Consider the following 21,880-nt stretch of genomic DNA (forward strand, 5'->3'; position numbering starts at 1 on the left):
GCATTAGATTTCCTGGGTTATGGCTTGGACACAAAAAACAGATAGTATCCAGACCATCTGGGTCAGACTCTGCTTGCTGGCTGGGTGCTCCAAAGATTTCACAGGTCTTTCCAGATCTTGAAACTGTCCTTTCCAGATCTCTAATATTTGTCTTCCCAGGTTATCTGTGAGCCTCATTTCTGTGACATTTCATTAGAAATGGCTGCAATAACCAAGGATGAGAAATCGTATAGCTTCCATAAATTAATAACTCATGTTGTACCAATTTAGACTGCAAAGTAGTAATTCCTATATTAAAATTTTCCCCTTTTTGGACTAAAATACTACATACTCAATGTCTGGCAAACATGTCATATCCAAAAATTACACAAACACTATCTTGTTAAAACATATATCTATTGGAACTGAGAAACCCTGCAGAAGCCACCATCTTGAACGTATTACAGACGTTCAAGCAACCTGCCCAAGGGAGATAAGGGACATCACAGGGTCTCGTGAGGCATTGAGATAAAGTGCCACAGCCAAGCCCAGCTCTTTTGCATCATCATGATGGAAAACGTATGTCCTACAGTGTCTAAAGCTTTGGTTTTGAGAAAGAAAAGCTTCTGACCTTTATCCAGCCAAGCCCACAGCAACCAGGAAGCTACATTTCCACATTCACGCACAACAGCAATGTCCCCAGCCTCTTAACTGTGTCTCAGTTTAGCAGAAAGGAATACTGAGGTCAGGATCCCCTTAAGGGTCAGGAAGGTAATATTATTCCATACTATTATATTATATACTATATTATTATGAGAAAGATATAAATTATTAACCTACACACTATCTGCTGGTTTTAATTTTTCATTTTGAAAGTTCAGTCTGGAAGACCGACTTACATTCCCTGTTCCAAAAAAGATATCCTTCACAACTTTTAGATGCCCACGTTACCTCCCAATTTTTGTGCCTCTGCCAGAGGCCAGGGAGTAATAGTAATAACCTTTCCTTTTACCTATTTATTGTCTAACTTGCAAGGCTGCAGAATCCATACTGTGTTCTGCTTTGTGTTCTCTGCCAAAGATTTCTTAGGTGATCCCAGCCAAGCCACTCAGCCCTTCTGTGTCTGTGTTGTACATTTGCAGATTACAAGGGCAAAAAGGTAGTCCCATCTGATGGCTGCAAAAAAGTTTCTTCTGGAAGAAGGATGAAGACCATTTCCCCCCAGGGTTAACAGCAGTTTGAAAGAAAGGATGTTATTGGTAAGGGTTTCCTTCAGTGCAGAAAGCTCTCAAAACCAAAACAAACAAAAAAAAAAACAACCCAAACCCAAACCCCAAAACCAACCAAAAAAAAACCCAACAAAACAAACCCAACCAAGAAAGCCCCAAACAAAGAGACAGGCAACCAAACCTCCTTTTCTCCTCCTTCAATTCTGAGAGCAAGATTAACCAATGAGACCCCGGTGTTTATCTAGAGAACAGCTGTCCCAGGCTCCAGCAGACAGGGGACTGCAGGAATGGTAAGTGTCTGCTGGACTGTAACTGACAGAAATTCCCAGGCTTATGCTAATTGGTACCCAATGAACATCTCAATCCAGAGGCAGAGATTTCTGCTGGATAAATCTCCCTGAGTAACTGCTTGCTCCACTTCCCCAGGAAAGATTCTTACAGTGCTTTGTAATTCTTCCCAAAAAGGACTACAAGCATTACAAGGCATAAGTAATACAAATAATTATGGCTATTAGGAACTGTGATTTAACTGGGAAAAAATGACAGATCAATAGAAAGACAAGGGCACTGTTCAAGCAACGCAGGGCTATTTGAATTCCTTAGTATTACTTTCAAAACAAGGGACTGTACTATAACCAAAAATAGATAATCTGACCTAAGATATCTAAAAGTAGCACCAAAAAGACATAATACAATTGAAGAAAGAAAACAAGGGGACAGAAGATTGTGACGTCAATAACATATTTAAACAAATTTTCAAATGCTACCTAGTGAATAGGTGACTAAATATTGAATTAAAGCCTTAACTTGGTATTTCAAATAATTTTCATTTTTCCACAATGCCCATCAGCAAACTACTATACTACCTACTCCTGCCTCTACATAAAGTCAGCGCAAGTTTGATGTTGAAAGGAAAATAACTCACTTTCTTAATTTATGATACAGCCACAGTTTAAACAGAAACACAGTAAAAAGCAAACCAGACAAATGAAAACATATATAGTAACCAATGTGATAATAATGGCAATAGTAAAATGCAAATATTATATGTTCATGTGAAAACAAACAAGTAATACAACACAATACTAGCTGTACCCTTGTAAAATGTTATAGCAGACTTGTCTCACTGAAATATGAAAGACATACTTAGTTACTACAAAGGTCTTAAGAACTGAGGCAGAAGTTAATTCATACCTTGGGAGAATATCAAGGATATAGAGAAAGCTCTTTGTCCGTGGATCGGATATATCACCTTGCAGGCCAATTCTAAGAAAGAATCAAGAAACATCTGTGTATTACTCAGAGCAGACTGACACTCGACTTGCCTTTTTCTATAGAATGCTGACACATTTTGCTTTCAGTTTCAAAAACAGACTCTGCAAAAGCATCATGTACACACATAGAGGAGCTGCTCGCAGAGGCAGTGTCCAAGGAATGCTCTGAGTAATGAAAGGTCTGTCCCTGGAGTTCCTTAGCTCATAGGGAGGTTAAAATTGAAGTATTTAGTAAGGAAACCCACTCCCAAATCTGCAAAATGTTCAGCATTCTGGTCTTGTCCAGCAAACCCTTTGAACACACTTCACTCTGAAAGAACAAAAGAACTCCACTGGGTTCCTGGGAACACCCCACTATTTTACATTGAATATACTAAATGACTTCTATGATTTAAAGCCTCAGTGCTCACTACTTTGCAGGACTGAGCCCCTTGTGAGCAACCTTGTAAACAATTTTGTAACATCAATCTGGACAGCTCCTGTAGGTTATAAAAATTATGACATAATAGAATGATTCCAGGACTGTGTTCCCTAACTTATACCTGCATTAGCTCTTGAAAAAAAGAAAGCCTTGGTAGAAGAGCTTCAGCATGTCTTTAAATTAGACAGACATACATTTTTCTTTTCACAGTATTGTTGTTGGTTTTTTTTTAAAGAAGAAAATTATTCCTATATACATCATAGGTTTGCAAAAATACATTTTTACAGATGAGCACTACTTTGGAGAGATTTCTTCTCAATATCAAAGCACTCAATAAAATGCACTTTCTTACACAAGCAGTTTCATCACCATACACAGACTTTTTCACAAAGATACTTCTTTTCATGAGTACAGTTACTTGAATCTTACCTCCACTGGTCACTGCTGTCAAATGATATGAATTTGAAACCAATCTGACAAATAACCTCTCAGTAAGTTCAGTTCTTAATCAGGAAAATATTTCTCTACATTAGCCACAAAATCATTTTAAGGACATTATTACCCTCCTAGTCTTGGCTAAAATAGGAATATTCCTCAGAATAAACTATTTTTGCGCATGTGCACTTTTCAAAGTATAAATAAAAACAGATTACAAGAATTGTGATCGATAATTAAGATTCACATTTCTGCATTTCTCCCACTTCAGTAAACATCTCGGTGAACAGAGGTGCAACGTTTTTGCTTAGCAAGAAAAAGATACCCAGATGAACCACAAATAGTGTCACTCTTGAAAGTATTTCTCCTTTAACAGTACATACTGGAGTAACTGCACTTTAGTGCGCTGTAACTACCTTGTAAATGGCTGACACGGAGGACTCATCAAAATCATATCAAAACATAATCTGTCAAATTCTTTCAGTGTTATGCCCTGAATAAGGAAAAAAAAATAGAAGAATGTTGAGTGCTGTAAACCACATGAAACTCTCAAGTCATCTTTCAGAAGAAACTATTCCTCTTACACCCATTATATAGTTCATCAGCAAAAAACTACCTCATCTCCCATTTGACCTAATAATACAAATATTTTCTACCTTGGCAAATCATACAATGCAAATATGCATTAATTGCTTTGAAAATGAACCAAAACCACTAAGGGTGTTAGTTAGCATCTATATGCAAACTTGAGGTTTTTATATACCCATTCTTTCAGAAAAGGCGTGTAGTGACTCTTGCAGTAGATCACACTGAGCTACTGACTCGTTATGTCTCCCCATCCCTCCTCCAAATAAAGTATCATTTTTCATATATGAAGCCGTTGTACCTCAAAACCAGTATTAATATATTCAAAACAGGTAAAAAAAAATAAAGTTACATCTTCTCAAAAGACAAAATATCTGAACAGGAAAGAATCTCAAGTGTTAAACATCATCATTTTTATAGGTCCAAATTGTGGGGTTTTAACTATTAGGAGCTCACTACCCATGTATCCTGTAAAGTTTACTGCATTCTAGTTTTTATGCAGTAAAAACCCCTCAAAGATACTACATGGCTGAAAGCTCTACTCTTAAAAAGAGTGTCTGTTCAGAGAAGAAAGGCCTGTGGCATGAATTAATTACACAGTTAGAAGTTTCTCTCAACTAAATTTTAACGAGCACTAGAAGGGCAACATATTAAGGGGCCAAGGACAGAAGGATAATGACCAAATAACTATGAGCTGGACAGAGAAATCACTGCCTTATGTATTTTGAGGTGTATCTATATAGCAAATGTAACATAACTGCCCACAAAGTAGAGAAAAAAAGCTGCCTTTTTTTGTTTTTTTTCAAATAAATCTAAAGATCTTACTGACTGTAATTTGCGCTTATCTACTGTAAGAAGACGTGGTCAAGCATTCTTCTTTCCCCATATAAAACTAAACTGTCATTCAGAGTGTTACTACTGAGTGCTGAATAAGCATTTAACCTTTAGCCACCTATTTAGGTATTACATAAGCTGGTGTCTTACATATCTTTGTCATGTTGTAAAATTCAAAGAAGATCAAGAAGCATAAAATAATTTCTAACTAAACCCAGGGAAAAACACCATGCCTAACTCGCTCCTCAACTATTAAAACAGAGTCCAATTTTACCTACAGTCTTCTTCAAATAATTTGGACAAGAGACAACTCCTAAAACATTTGATCTATTGAGCCTACAAAAAATTTCAAGACTGTCCCATCCAGTATATTTTCTTGTGTTTTACTGAGCTGAACTATAACTACAAAACAAAGCCATGCCTCCAAGTAATTTTATTAAATTCTTTCAAAATACATGAAAATATTTTCTTTTAATCTAAAAGTATGATTTTTGTCATTCCTGTATTGGTGATAGACATTCCTCTTGATATTCACATACACCTCCTTAATACAGCAGTCAAGACTTTCAGGAAAAGACTGCAGTGTGAGTATCTCTCCAACTCTGACAAAGAACCATGGCACAAGAAATCAAAGTTATTGTAAAACTGATATATTCATAACAACATAAACTAAATATTTATGTTTCTCTTATTACTGATAAGAACAAGGATGAGAACTTACTATGACAAATGCCAGACTAGAGTAAAAAGTACATTCATCACTCACCTCAATTGTCTTTGCCCATAATGGCGTGCTGGGAAAGTTGTATTTGTAAACTTCATTGGCAAGAGTGTTCACATCAACAGCAGCAACAACTTCTGCAGATGCACAGCTTTCTAAAATTAAAAAAAGAACTTTAAAATTGCAGCCCCTTTTTGCAATTCTTGAAAAAATGTGTTTGTTCAGCTGCATTGCAGCTATGCTCAAAAATAAAAGGGAAGTTACATGGCCAAACTCTGCTGTGCTGCCTTTAATGATATGAAAAATACACTGTGTTTCTAATCATACAGCAAATACTTCCTTATATATCCAAAAACGGGAGCTAACTGCGCCCTTTATAATTTCTAGATACAGCCATACATAAACCCCAAACAGGGTGCATCTTTACAACTTCCCCTCCTTCACCCAGTTGGTCTCTGCGGCCATCAAGATCCTCAGCTATAGGAATACAGTCAGCCTGCCAAGCCTCCCTGCCACAGACTGAAGCTCTCCAGCCACTGACAACGTATAGAAACTAAATGTGTTATTTCAGCAGTATTCTACTTCTCACTGTGAAAAAAAAATGGCATCAATAAATATGTTTGAAGTATATCTACTCTTACAATACAACTTTAAGAAGTTGCCTGAAATCAACTGTGCTTATGTTCAAGTAAAATCTCAGGCCTTGAACACAACTGCTGCCTCCTTTGAGTTCAAGGTAGTCAAAACACCAAACGCCTTGAATGTATCTCTAGGTATCAAAGGAAGTACGTCTGGACACTTAGAGGCACAACTGAAAAGAAGAGAACACAGTGTAACAAATCTACTGACAGATAAAATCCTGAAATAAAAATACACTAAAAAGAATGTAAACAAGTAAAGGTTAATTTATAGAGTAACAGAACAATAGTTCCTGCAGAAGCCAAAGACATAAAAAGAACAGTATTTAATCCACTGCTTTATCATGTGGTTAGCAGTAATAAATAGTGTGACGATACCTTCACTGAGGCTTTTTATCCAGGAAGATCGGCTGTGTTCACTGTTATAGCCACAAGCAGAAAACAGTGACTGTACTTCCTGATATACAAGACCAGTTTCAACCACCAGGAAATTTAGATTATGGTCACATTAAAAAGCCACAGATGAAATTCAGGCAATTTATAAATTACATTTGAAAACCAAAAGAAACAAGGCAAATAGCCATATGCCTTTGAGAAGTCTCACAACATGCTCAAGTAACACATTAACAAAGGAACTCATGCGACGTCTTATAAATTGCTGCTATTCAGCTGATTATTTACAGTTTGAGAGGATGAAAAAACAACTGTGATGTCACTAGTGGATGTAATTTTCAATGATGTGGTTATCACCCATCTACTACCTTTCAGATTTTCAAGGCCATCTTATTCAAACCAAGATAAAAGAAAACTGTTATTGGTAAGATTGTAGCACACATTTTAACAAAGACCAGCCTGGTTCTCCTGAGCTTACTTGATGTAATAGAGGACAAAAAGAATAGGAATTTCACAAGAAAAAGACCTACAGATGACCAGCTACTCAATAGGATCAACATACAAATCATTATTTGCAGTTACTGTCTTGACTTTTTGACCATTAAGTGTAACTGAAGTATTAAACACAGGTATATCCATGAGGACAAGAATGACACCTGAGATTACAGAACAGGTATATTAACACTGACACCTAGCGTGAAGAGAACATCCCTTAGCAGGCTGACTGTCTCAATTTACAAGCATATTCAAGAACCAACACCCTTATCTTCCTAAAACAAAGTTGTAGCACCTAATAGGAACAAACTTCAAAACTACTGTTTAAGAGACTGCTTTTCTCATTTATTCTTTCAGTTCCTAAGAAGTTGATCCCTACTACATGTTCCAGGCATTCCAAAAATAAAAAGAAAGAAACTCAAATTATGCAAAATAATACGTGGTTTAAAAATGACAATTGGAAAGGCAGGCACTGTACTTTTTCTCGCAACTCAAGATTCTGATGCTCATCCTTTTTACTAACATCAATCCAATCTCTCCCTGCATACGAACAACAAAAGAAAGAAGTACTGGGGATTTGCATCAAGGGATTTCACAGGCCTCAATGCCTGGACTTACTGAAAGCAAGTATGTAGCTAATAGCCATTTATTAAATCCCTTGCAATACAATGCTCAGTCTAAACCACAGATGTTAACCAGCATGTAAAAGGCACGGGAACTTTTCCTGAACTATTCCATCCAACATCCTCTCTTCCCAATTCAAAGATCTGATAACTTTTCCAAAGCTTTTCACTCAAAAACTGTGGCTCACTTGGGAGTTCCTGTCACAGAACAGACTCCCTCTAACAGCTGATTAAGCTTATTTGTGCGGAAATACCCTAGAAACGCATGAAGGAGCTCGAGCAGACAAGCAGATCTCACACATCCAACCTAACAAAGAAAAGCTTGTGTAAATTTCAAACAATGTTAAAATGAAACATTTTAAAAGAACTGCTCCTCCTGAAATGTACATAACTTTGATGTCAAGCTGTGATATTTGATTTTGCTAAAGCAATTATCTCTATCACTTGAAAATGACTGTAGGAATGTATCATTAAAAAAAGACTAAAAACCAACAGAATCAAGACTATATTTAACTATCTCCACTGACAAAAGGCACAAAAGCAGCTAATAAATATGAAAATGCCCCTGAATTGCTGACTTAGTGAGGTTAAACCAATCCCCCAAAATACACAGCAGAAGAAACAGACACAGCTCTGGAGACTTTTTTTTTTCCTCAGAAAAACTATGTCAATTTTTCAAAACAAAGCCACTTAAGAGAATTAAAACTCCACACTACATTAACTGTGTTTAATTAAGTTAAACAATATTATGCAGACTAAGGAAAAACTAACACACATTTTTCTAAGTGAAACTAAGTAGCTGCTGGGATACTTGCTTTACAATATTCCTCAACACCACCAAGACCACATTTCTGGATGAGATGTTGTAGCTCAGATGGAAGCTACAGACATGATGGGGAAGTTACTGAGGGAGGTGTTAGGACTTATTTTTAGGCAGACTAAATTGTAGTAACCTCTCTTGGCTGAAAGCAGGTGAACTCAAATTTGTACCTCCTATTAACGAAGTATGATTCTCCACTCGAGGCTTAAAACCACTAGGATTCACACAGAAGAAACTCTTTTACTGTTATTCAAGTTGCCTAAAAAGGCAGCAAACTTTGGGTCCCAATTCTCTATTTCATTGCACACACAATGCTTATGAGCCATTTTAGCTATGTAGCAGTCACTCAAGTGAAAGGGATGATGCTGTAATGATTGTAAGGTGTGGCATTTGAAACAAAGGAAAACAGGATACATCCATTAGCTTTCCGATTTGGAAAAAAACCAAACCCTACGGGTTTCATCTTTAGATCCCAAAAATAAAATTTCTCACATTACAGTACCTGTCTTTTTCCACTTCAGAATCAATTCCTTTACTATGTGTTTCTGGCAGACCTTAAAATTAACATAGATCTGTTTATATTCACCATTGTACTTTTGTAATAGAATTGTCAATGTCAACAGAGCACATGAAACACAGTGTTAAACCAAGGGCACAGCCTGGCAGATTTCAGCATATTGGAAAATCAGAGCCAGAATCTTTTCTATCAGGTATATGGAAACAGATGGAAAAGGGAAGATTAGTCACATGATTTGTTAGTCCTATTTCCTTTTAAAACAGAGCAAAGATTTTATTTCTGAGTTGTCAGCTCTAAGATGAAATGATTAGGCTGAACTGCCCATGGCTACAGCAAACACAACTATCACTGATAGTTGCTTCCTGCAGGATACTTAATGACTTTTTTCACTGCTCTATTTGTATAGGATTTGTTCATAGTCAGCTATATAAATGACATAAACTTACATGTCAACACAAGCGGCACCATCCTGTATTAAAGGTGTCTGTATTTTAGAGAACAACTACAGCAAAATGAGTTTAGGTGTAAAAACCTGCTCAAAACAGGCATATCTTTGTTTCGCATTGTGCCAAATCCCAAGGCTGCTTGACAGTTTTGTCTCTTTTGCCTCTCCTCCTAAGATAGCTATGCTCTGTGTAATTTCAAACACCAGTTTATTATGCTGTGCAATCCACAGAGATAATGAAATAAAATCAATAAACACAATGACAGAGTACAAGAGACTCAAATTCTTACTCTGTAAAATCAAAACACAACAACTGCAGAGAAAAAATGCCACCAAGTTCAATGCTGCAAAATTACAGTATTTTCTAAAAGAGGTCCTTTCATGCACAGAGACATTTTTCAGTGACCTGGCAGATTACAAATGCTTGCGGCAAAGACCTGGAACCCATTTTTCATGGGAACACTGCCTAAATTAATAAGCCAGTTTAAGTTTGTTTTGGTTGGGAATGAGGTAGAGCAGGCTGTTTGTTTCACGGAAAGTTGCTAAGGAAATGAATTTGTAGCCATAGGCTTTCTAAAACTAAACCACTATACTTCATTGCAGAAACTCTGCACTTGATATATAAAGAATACATTCACACATATATAAAGTATTGTATGTTTAGACATATATGATCTAAACTTCAACCTTTATATTCTCACAAACTTTAGGGCACAGCGTGGGAAGAAGGAAGAAATGCACTCCCATCTGCTTCAATCTTTCAAGAGTGTGAATACGAACAGATCAGCTGACTTCTGATCTTAACCAAGCTCAACTTTCTAAATTATATCTTTTTACATACCTAGAATTCAAAATTCTGCATATCTTGAATTATCTACAACTCAAATATCAACACAGAGCTAGACAATGCCCAAGATTTGTCTTCTTCACTTCTGAACTGAAACCTAAATCAAGAACAGCTTTCTTTTTCCTGTCAAACAGTGCCTGATTCAACTATGTATTAGTAACTTCTATGTACTGTTACTGAAGAAGTACTTAGAGTAAAAGCTTCCATGAATTTATTAAAATTGAATTATTTCCTACTGCAGGCAAGGTCAATCTCTAAAACCAATTGCATACTACTTGGTGCCAAATGCATTCTACTGTAATGACAGCTGCCAAAACAATGAACATCCCCATTCTGCAAGTGTAAGTACACATGCTGTCCTAAATTAAGTTTAGGAAAGATCACAGCCAAAAAGGGCTTCCAGGTAGAAAATACAGTGCCAGATTTCCTCAAAAACACCCATTTGCCAATAGAAAACACTGCCAATTTCACAGAAAAGTAGAAGGTTGGACTAGAACTGTTAAATACAACTGGCCACAAAACTGGCTATATGACACAGCCAGGAACCAAAACTGAGACAGAACTTGCCAAAGCTGCAGAATGCCTTTTGTAGAACAAGTAGCTTTCCTGGGATGCTTCCACTTAAGTATTCTATGCTCTCGCTTTTCTACATGTTCCTATTTTTCTTGGCTATATAGATTCACTAGAAAGCATACCAGGAAAACAAAGTATTATACATAACCTTCATCTCTCATGTACCTGCTTTATGAAAGCACTGGCAAAATAGAAGTTTTTCTTTCAAGCTTCCTACTTATACGGGGAAAACAAACAAACAAAAAAAAGCCTTCTAATATTTCCATACTTAATTTAAATGGAAGATGCCAAACAATCTGCCATTTGCTAAATGATATAAAAGAAACCTTTTTTTTTTTTAGACATTTCCAAACAGCATGGTTTCACATCCACATACAGGCCAAAAACATGTAATAAACCCTATTATTAAACTAGTTACAGAGGAACATTGACTTTTTTTCTGTCCTATTTCCACACAAAAGCAAACACTTAAACTCCCGTGACTTCACTTTGTCCCTTTAGAAACTGTGTAAGAAAACTGAATCCAGATTTTTATGAGACTTAAAAAAGTGAAAACAGCAGAAAGGATCAAAATGCCTGACTAGACTGGCATTACTGAATGCAATACAATTTATCAAAACCAGTTTTGTATGAAGACTTGTCATTAAATGCTTAACTTGGTGCAAACTGCATGGAATCCTTTTTATTCAAATGGCCTAATTATTAGTGTCAACAACACCCAAACCAAGATTTTTATCTAGAAGTGTATGGTTTTGAATTTTTTCCAAGACAAGACAATGCCTATGGGCTGAGTTCTTATAGGCTTCCCAGAAAAATAAACACCCAGATTTGAAAAGAAGTTATACTAACTGTAATGTAAATAGCATTGTTATCTATCCACTTTGCAAATTTTAATTGGTATTTAACCATTTAGTACTATCTAGGGTCATTTACACAAATAACAACTTGCCTCTTCTTATACACCGTCTCTTCATCTGCTTTGGCTGGTGCTACTACAGAAGAATATTAGTCTCACTATTCACATCTATTGTAATTTCTTCAGTCAAAAGTAAGCCCTGAAGAACAGAAATTAGAACATACAATAATGCTGATGCAGTTGTGTTCAGCAAGTTCAGAAACAGTAAGCTTGGAAATAAATTTACCGTTTCAGGAAATAATACAAGGGTTCTGGTTAATTCCCTCACCCTATAAACTGCACAAAAGGTGATACATGATCTCAAGCCTTCATGTGCACAGTTAACTATACACTGGAACATCTCTCAATCAATGTAACTTTTAGATACAAGTTTACAGTATCTAATAATCTTCTAAGGCTGCATTCTCAATATTCCTATCTTTACAAGTATTTGTTATGTTGCAAATGACATCTTCTTAAGTGGCCATACACATGGTATCACATCTGACATTACAATTTGCTAACTATTGCAGCACATTATCAAACATCTATTACAACGTGAGGAACATAGCTAGATAATACTCAGTGAAGAGTTGCCACATACCTCCCCACACATGTCTGTTTTGGTCAGGACAAACAGCTGCGTGAAGGACCAATGTGTAGGCTAAGGTTCTGGAACCAGTCTACTTTCTATGAAAATACGGAAATTGCCAATAAAACACAGATAGTTCCCCATCACTTCAGAAACAAGACTACTAGAAAAGCAGAGTACTACCATTACAGCCATATATAGTAGATATAATACCCTCTTCTCATTCCACAAAAACTCCAAAATCTGTAGCTGCACACAAAGGTAAAGTTTGCTCTCAATATTCTGTCTCTGCGAATAAGGAAAATGCATCCCTACACCAGGTGATTAGGATTATTTACAATAACAGTGCTGGTACCTATTTTGGTATGTTGTGTATATTTGTATACTATGAATACAGAAAACATATACACACACTCAAGCAAAAAATTGATAGTAGAAAAAATGCTTCACTGCCAATTGTATGTATTAAGTAAATAAACAGATTCTACTCTGTAAGCATAACCTTTTATTATTAGACAGGTCCCTGGGAAAAATAACAAAACAAGGTGAGTTCTCACCTGATGTTTTATGCCAATGGTCTCTTTTTTAGAGTCTAATAGAACAGCTGCTAATGCTTATGAAGGATGAAGTATTCGAAGGATTGTACTTACAGTTAAAATTATTGTGGTGATTCTCGTAAATTATACAAATGTGGGTTGAAACCTGGACTTCCAAGTAGCAAGGCCCAGGTTACTTCACAAAGGAAATCAATAGCCCTGATTCAATTTTTTATATGAAGCAGCCAGGTCACAGAGAGGCTACAGGACTTGCTGAAGGTTACCCAAGCCATGCTTTTAACAGTTCAGAAAACTGAGCTCCAGGGTTCCTTGTACCAGATCAAACACTCACCTGGCCACACAGTCTAGCATGAACTCTCTATACCAGTTCAAACTCCATATTCAGTTTCCCAATTTACAGAATGTTATACCAACCTCATATGGCCAGACTCACACTGGATCACGTATCAGCTGTTTACTTAACTAAATATCATGAAAAACAGGTCCATGTGCATGTCTACAGGATACCCTGGCTAATTTGATTACCATCCTGTACATCTTCATAACGCTAATCCTATCTGCAGGAGGAATGTGCCAGTGTTCAGACAGAGCATCTACTAATGAACACAAAACCACACCCTTCCCCAGGAGCAGCTGGATCCCTGATTTCCGTCGCAGTATGCACCTGAATACCTAAGCCACACAGGAGGCTACGAATGCTTTTGGGCACTGCTCAGTTTACAGCCACAGACCCCTAGCACAAACATATCATTACCCAAAACCCAGTTAACACATCTCCCTTACAACTGGCCTCCACACAGCCCCGGCAGCAGGCCTGTGAGACAACACGAACCCCACTGCCATCAGGTTACTTCCCTGTCCCTGCAGTAGCTTGTGCCTCCGGGTCCTAGGCCAGCCTCCCGCCCTACAGCTTCCTTCCACAGTGTGCTTGTGCGAGACAGCGGGGCAGAGGCGACACGCTGGGCTACGGAAGAGGTTGAGGGCCGAGACGGGCCTTAACCCCCGCATCGAGCAGACGGCGCCCTCCAAAGCCTCGCTTCGGGGGGTGGGATCCCACCGAAAAGATGGCGCCGAGGAGGCGGGGACGCACGACAGAGCTGCGGCGCCAGGCAGCACCGAGGGATGCGCTGACGGCGGGCGCTCGCCGGTACCTTTCAAGGCCTGATGCATCCCCCCGATGCCACTGTAAAGCTCCAGCACCCGCAGCGGCGCCATTCTCCAGAAGCCGGGACCCGGCGTGGGCCTCCCCGCGGCTTCCCGAAGCGCCGCCCGCCAGTTCCGCTGCTCTTTCGTTCCCACCTCTCTGCCCGGCCTCCTTAGGGCCGGCAGCACTTACCCACTGTGTGGCCCCAGAGCAGCGGCTTAATGCGGCTTTGCTAATTGCTCTTTAAACCCCAAAGTGGGTTTAGGCCCGGAGATTGGAGCCACCCCCTGGTTTAGATGGCTTTGATGCCCGCTGAGGTGTCTGTGGGGTTGATGCTGGTCAGCAGCTGTAACATCCTGGGAGTGAGGGCTGAGAAGAAGGTCGTGCTCTCTGCCATGAATCCTTTGGGGTCAAGGGCTCCTTTCAGATAGCAATGACATTCCCAGCCCCACTGCCCTTCCTCAGGCCCTGCATTACGAGTGGAGGCCAAGCCCGGTGGTCAGGGCAGCACCCAAGGGCAGGCTGCAGCCTGAAATAGATTGGTGTGGCTTCTATCTGGCCTGGACACGGGAGAAAAGGGGGACACAGGGCAGCAAAAGGGGATTATCCCTTTGCAGGGCTGTGTGTGCTGTCCAGCTGGTGCAAATGGCCCTCAGCAGTTTTATGTGTTCAATCATTTTGTGATTTCAATGTGCAGTGATGTTTTCAAGAAGTCATTTCAAAGCCTGCACCACTGGTGGAACAGGAAGGAAGGAAGTAACTGATGAAATGGTTCTCATTTGCTCCAACACAACGAAATTGCTGTTGCTACATTGAAAAGGAAGAGATGACTCAAAGACATTGTTGCCCATGGAAAGTAGCTTGTTTTTAAAACAAATGTTAGACAGATGTATTTGCATATATATATATACAGTAACCAGAGTATCTTGCACATTATTATGAGAGTTGCCCACCACATGCAAGTAGACGCTCACCTATGCCTCAGTTTGCAGATTCAGATTGTGAAGATGAAACATAAAAAAAAAAAAAAGAAAAAAAAAAGAAAATAAAGAAACCCTGAACATGTTTCTGTGATTGTTTCTGGAGTCAATCATATTTCTGTGGAGCCACTTAGAAACCTGTCAGAAATAAGGTGGATTTGAGAAATGTTTGTTTTTTCTTAGAAGCTGCCTCATACAGGCTGTCATAGTAGCTCTTACCTCTTACCTTTCGGGGGGAGGGGGAGAAAATTTTTAGGTGAAACTGAAGGGCAAAAAAGAGAGAAACTTGCTGCCTTTCAACATGCTTCTCCAGAATATGGGATGCATCAACTGCAAAAAACAATGGAATTAGAAATAAAATTGAAAAGTAAGAATATTGGTCCTTACCAGCTTGTTCAAAACAGTTCTGTCATTCACCAGTGGATCATCATCAGTCTGGAGCTGCTGCCTTATTTGTCAGTGATGGAAGTAAGCAGGTGACTTAAAACAAGAGGTCCAACGTCTACTGCTAGAATTTCTGAAAGGAGGTGCAGCAGCCAAGGTACCAGAGGAGAGCAGCATGCATTGCAAACAGTGGTGGGGCAGGCTGCCTGCACAAATGGCTGATGGAGAACTGAGAAAGGTGGGTGAATTAATGGCGTAACAAAACCAGGAACATGCCAGGTGGAGGAAACAGTCATGGACAAAGAGAGTGATGGCTCTGAAGAAGAGGTTTCAAGATGATGAAGGTGGCTACAAAGATCAAAGTTATCAGCGACGAAGATACACTTCAGTAGCACCCCTTTAAAATGTAGCGGCAAAGTGAAGGGAAAGAAAAGGGCAGCTTTTCGACTACTTAGATTAGTAAAGTGATGAGTGCATTTTACCTCCTTCATGACTATACAGCACAGCAATGCTAGATACTGTGATGAGTGGGAGCTCTAGGCAGCAGGGAGTAGTTAATTTTCTGAGCTGCTCAGTACCTTGTGCAGTTAAAGCTACAGAGGAGGAGTACTTCCCTGTGTGAGACAGGAAGACATAGCTGAGCTCTGTTTTTCCTTCTTGTTTCCCTGCTCCCAAGGTTCACACTTGGGAAGGGTGGAGTCTGTGGAGAAAGTAGCAGAGATGTTTGTACTATACTGGTAGCAGCAGAACATTTCCTGCTCAAGGGAAATCCTCCACCTACCTCCTCAACCAGTAAACTGAAGAAGCTGATCAGCATGCCTCCACACTGGCCACAATAAAATTCATAACCTAGGTTGGGATTTTATTGGCTGCTTTTTGAAAAGAACGGGGAAAAACAAAATTTCCCTAGTGCTCATTTTTAAACAGCTGCCAGTATTCAGTTTTATAATTCTGTATAACTGTGCCTGCCCTAACCTGGTTCTCATTATTAATTGCTGCAAAAAGGACCAAAATGAAAACTTTACAGTTACTTTTAGTGCTCTTCCCTTTCTAAATGTAAAGACAGCATAATATTAACAATCATACTTTTTGGATCACACCTTATATAATAGTATTAAAGCTTTGCTGCTTGTTTCAGAGATGGGGGCAATAGCTGGTAAGTGCCAAGATCCATGGCCAATGGCAACTTGTATCTTTCTTCTTACAGAAGATGAGCTCTGTAAAAATGAGTGTTCATACTTCACTCAGAAAATTTTGCTAACACTTGCTGTCACTGACACAGCACAGCCTAAATTGTTGCTCACTCTTTGTCTTGTGACCCCAAAGCAGTCACGTCTGCAAGATTTCCCAACTGGATCTTCATGACTTGACTTAATGAAATTCGGATATTGTGACAGCTTCTTCTTTCTCCGCTCCGTGCATATAGGATTAATAGGATTCCTGTAAATCTCAATGAATGTTTCATTTGAATAACAGAGGAGATTAATATAACAGAGTTGAATGCCCATCTCAGAACTCTTACATTTTTTAGGACACAAGTATGGGCTGCTTCATATCTGAGTTATGGCTCAACAGTATAGCTGGCTTTAAATAACTATTGATAGCCTTTACTAAAAAGATCTTATTTTATTCTGAACGAGCATATCTATAGAACTATGATAATGCATTGATGAAGCAGCTATTTTCTTGACTGCAATATATTTATAGTAAAAGATATTTTAAGCAGACTGATTATTTGACATTTTTAAAGCATGTGATATCAGCATGTTGAAAACTCCTGCCTCCTAGCAACTAGCAGCATTTCCTCACTGTAGAAGTTTCCAAACTTTGCCCACATCTCTGATGAGGGGTATGATACAGGTAATCATGCTAGATCTGAAACTGTTGCCCTGGTAACTAATAAACAGAGCCAGTGAAACAGCTACATGTGGTAAGAAGAACACTCAAACAAAACCACTGCAGTATTTTCTCTTCTTAAAATGCTTTAGGAATGTTAAAAATGTTGCAGTCATAAATGCTGCCACAAAAATCTCAGAAACATGCAAAAAGCCACTGCCTTAAGATTCTGCATTGTACTTGGCAACTGAAAGATAAAATTACAGACTGTGACTGGACCATATACTCTTGTCCTCAAAGTGAGAAGAAAATATTTTCACTGTGGTATTTCGATAATTCACACCAGCAACAAATGCATACAACAAACGTGCATAAAACATTTTATAGGCATCTCAAACCTTCTGCCATTACATGTAACTCCTCTCCCTGCCCTCCCATCTGCAGCAGAGCAGAGACTAACATGGCCAGGATAGCCTCTGCCTGCCCCAAGCTGTAAGCAGGAGGTTGCCAGTCTGCAGTGCATGTCACGGGGTTTTATTGATGCCACAATAATGCAGCAGTACAAATTGCTTGAAGTTTCCTTTGAATGTAACCCCTCAACATAAGAGGGTAGGTAATGGCAGCTAGCAGACCTGTAGCTGTGAAGTGTTTGTGAGCATTTGCTCTGTATTAAAAAAATGGAGATATGCACCAGATGTTAAAAGTACATTCACAGTGATCAGCCAAAACTTACATTGAGGCAAATGTAACTTTGGATGATGGATGAATAATGGTTCTTGTGTCTGACTGTCCAGTATAACCTACTAAACACCTAAGTGAGGACCAGGAAGAGTATTCAGATATCTCAGCTGTCTAAAAGGGACCCTCATGTTCTGGGTCAGAAATCACTGTGGCTAGGAAAGAATGTGAGGCATGTAATGCAGTCATTGAATTGAAAAAAAACCGAGAATGTCTAGCATAAATTATTGTTTCCATAACCATTGGACCAGTAGGCTACTAATAAAACTGAAAACCTTTTGCAGCTTATCAAAATTGTTCTGTACTAGATGTAATGTCTCAGGAGGGAATTTATCAGACTTGGTTTCTGCTGAAGGGATGCTCAGTAAAGGTAGCTGTCAGCCACAGACGTGGCATTTCTGGGAAGCCTGCTGGGCCGTGCGATTATGGCTACCAATGGCTGCGATTTTCATTTATAACACCACGCATCTGCAAGACTAGAAGTGAAACCCACATCAAACCAGGGCTGTTAGACTCTCCCAATGCATTTCTAAGAACTCTATACAGGGGAAATTTATCTAGCTGAAATTATTTAGAAGAGTCATCAGACACAAACATTTTTAACCTTTCTCTTTTCAAATACATTAATCTCTTCATCTGAGTATTTTATTTTTGGGTTCTGGAGCTATGCATATACTCTATAGGGAATAAGGAACAAAAAGACATTGCTTCTCTAATTAAATCTTCACTGTTCTGGTTTAAATAAGTTAAAATCTAAATAAATCTGTCCGGTTTGTTATGTTTGGCTTGCAGGGGTCACCCTGGCTGGATGAGACACATATGTTTATATAATGTTATTACTTTCTTGTTGCACTTAAACATTTCAGTGCTTGACCAAAAAAAAAAAACAAAACCTAAAGGATAAAAAAAGGCTACTAACAAATAAAATAAAATTAAATTAAATTAAAATAAAAGTAAAGTAAAACCTTCACTGGACTGACAAGACAGACTCTAAGCTCTATAAGGCCCACTGCAGTCAGTCAGAAGATTACTGCTGCAATGAATGTGTTTTGAATCAGACCCCTGAAGCGTCACAGGAGATGGGTGACAGCAGGCACAGAGCCAGGTGTTCTTGAATAGGGGATCAGATCAAGCCTCTCCGGCAGGATGAGGTAATGGAGTGGGGGATCCCAGCTCACTTGCAGGGGCAGGAGGAAACAGCATGGTGCCTGCTGCTCTCTCAGAGGGAGGGATAAAGAGGGAAAGGAGAGAAAAACAGTACAGATGGTGAGCCTGGATGTGCGTCTTACCTTTTTGCTGAAGGCAGAAACTTTCATCTGTAGCATCCCTGTATGATTTGCACAGCCTATAGTGTGCAAAGCAAAAAATACTTGTAGATATATGTTGGTATTGCTCATGCCTCTTGCTCACAAGGCCATCTAGTATCACCTAAAGCTTTCTGTACACCACAGACTTGTCTTTTAAGGAGTCCAGCCCTTGCCCAGTATTAGATTGTTTGTTTGTTTTTTTATTCAGTCCCATGTGATGAGTTTAATCTTTGACTAAGCTAGTAGTTAACACAGGAAATGAGATCTCTTATGCTGAACACCATGGTGGTAGATTTCAATAGCAGGGTGTTTCCAGAGAGAAAGAAATCTTCAATGCATCTGCAGCAGAGCTGTAACTGTGGACTTGCTGAACTATCTTGAAATGAGATAAACCACAAATACACGCCATAAGTACCATAAAATCTGCCCAAGAAGTTGAGCACTTGGTGCCTAGGCAGCACAGATGTGTCTCCCATGCTGGCTATATTGCTGCCACTTTGCAGATGAGTTACTGTAAAGCTAATATACAGCTATTTGATGCCACTTTTGAACTGCAGTTACAGAAGTGATTGCACTGTAAATATTCTGTCACTTTGAACATGTCTATAGATGTCTGTCAAACACATCAATATGATGGCTGGGACATAGCTCTTTTCTACCAGAAAGTCTCTTGGAAAATAGTCTATAGAAAAGCACAGATTTGAAGAAGTCATGAGATTTTGTAAGGATAAACTGAAATGAAGGATAAATTGAGAAGTTATTCTGAAAATAAAAAAAAAAAGAAAAAAGAAAACCAAACCCACAGCTAAAATATTGAAGTGTCATTTTTGGGTGCTAGATCTTTGAGTGTCCCTTCCCACAATTACGTATTGCCTCAAGTAAGAACAAAAAGCTTCGGGTTTTCCTAAAGTTGAAACAAGCCTTTTTTAGAAAAAGGGCCATGAATGTAAAACATTGTTTTTGCTGAGATAGTCTGGAGAGAGAAGCCTCAATAATTCTAACCTAAATGGGTCAAGAAAGCCTAAAATAGCTCTTCCTGAAGAAATCTTCTTGCACAAGACATACACCAGTATGGACTGGCAGTGTCAATATTCAGCTGTAGGGAGTTGGGCTGATTTAAGACTCTAGCAAATATGTTTCACATAATTCATAAAAGGAATACAATGGGAAAATGTTGGAACCATCTGTCAGGAACCCTGCATGGCAGATAAGTCCCTGAGGATGACTTTATCACAGTTACAGTGCCAAGTCAGATGTAGCACTCATCCCCTATGGTATAGGACACAGTTATTAAAAAGTGATCATAACTAAACTCAAGTAATGAACTAACTTAATTGTGCATAATTCCTATTGTCATTTCCAGCCCAAGCATCATTTATATTGTTGTAGTATTACTATTATATTACTAGTATTCTATTAGTATTATATATAATACTAATTATAGTCCTTCATCAGCAGGATATATCTCAAGATTTCCCATGATACCACAGAAGATGATTATTTTCGGAATACAACTGCAGGACAGTGGCATTACCATATTCAGGGTATCCCATGCCTCTGTCCTTGAAAGATCCTGACATCTGACCTGCATGATGTTTCATCCTGGTGTGCTTCAGACTTCCATAACAGGCTTGGTAACTTCCATATCATGGAGTTTATGGGAAATGCCTGATCCATGTCAAATAAACAGCCACAGGCATTGGCAAAAGTCTAAGTCAGCAAACTAAAGCATCTACAAAGCTCCTGTGTAGTTGCTGGGTCCTTCCTCCTGTCATCCTACACAAGCTCTCTCCCACCCAATGACCAAATTCTTAGGGAAAATTTCAGGTAGATAGTGAATTTGTCTTTGTAATGGGAAGCAGGACACCTTCCCACCTGAAAAAATATGGATGCCTCCACTCTTCCAGATACTTGCTCTTTTCTTTCTCCAGCCATATGCACCATCTCCTCTATACGTACTTGATAAATTTTACATTCATTCCCTGTAGCCACAATATTTTGTGCATACTATCAGCTCAAATCTGGATCATCTTCCCTCCTCAATCCCAATTGGATTAATTAGCCATAGAGCTGAAAATTGAAAATTAGGGTAGAAAAAAATTAGGCAGAGAGCTGGCATGAAAAACAGCTTATCTTTTAGGAACTTGGTCTTCTCAGCTTTGGGGTGTGTGCGCCACCGCCTCCTCCCTTTGTAAGGAGCCAACTAATCTCAGAATGGCTAACACAATGTACGCTCGGTTTATGAGTCTCATTGGAACCAAGGATTTGGCACAAGAACTTGGACTGGGGAATCCACTAAAAACTTGGCCCTCGAGGAGCTCGTACTATTCTGCTTGTCCTGGGCATCTCAGAGGAAGAATGGAACAATTGCTGCATGCAATTAATGATTCCATTGCTGTGTTGTGCCTCTTCCTCAGAAAGGACTTCATCATTTCCTGGTATATCATGGCAAGAAAACATTATGCTGTTTATGCTTTGTGTATGTGATGGAACTGGGGGAGAGAGAAGAATGAAATCACTTCTCAGATTTAATTGTTTTTTGGCTAGAGTAGCTCTTTAAAGAGTTTGCCTTGAAAAATGTCAGCCAAAAAGAAGTAGTAAATGTCTAACTGACAGGG

At 38.9% G+C, this 21,880-nt stretch overlaps 1 protein-coding gene across 5 annotated transcripts in view; it reads right to left on the reverse strand.

Moving 5' to 3' along the window:
• Positions 1-14,118, reverse strand: part of TRDMT1 (tRNA aspartic acid methyltransferase 1) — a 30,084-nt gene extending 15,966 nt beyond the window's left edge. For 4 of the 5 annotated variants that reach the window (XR_008975287.1, XR_008975286.1, XM_057432696.1 and 1 more), the window contains exons 1-4: positions 14,025-14,118; positions 5,524-5,633; positions 3,755-3,831; positions 2,403-2,474 (exon numbers count right to left, since the gene is read on the reverse strand). Coding sequence is in view for 3 of the 5 variants with exons in the window: in XM_057432696.1 (XP_057288679.1) it covers positions 2,403-2,474; positions 3,755-3,831; positions 5,524-5,633; positions 14,025-14,088 (323 nt within the window). In the remaining 2 variants the exon portion in view is untranslated. Of the gene's footprint in view, positions 1-2,402; positions 2,475-3,754; positions 3,832-5,523; positions 5,636-14,024 lie in introns of those variants that run through there. The other variant, XM_057432699.1, reaches the window with a different exon arrangement.
• Between the last annotated feature and the right edge of the window lie 7,762 nt (positions 14,119-21,880).

The sequence above is a fragment of the Pezoporus wallicus genome, unplaced genomic scaffold, assembly GCF_028554395.1.
Source record: "Pezoporus wallicus isolate ANWC-B61680 ecotype Strahan unplaced genomic scaffold, APGP_CSIRO_Pwel_v1 scaffold_2584, whole genome shotgun sequence".
Classification (NCBI taxonomy): domain Eukaryota; kingdom Metazoa; phylum Chordata; class Aves; order Psittaciformes; family Psittacidae; genus Pezoporus; species Pezoporus wallicus.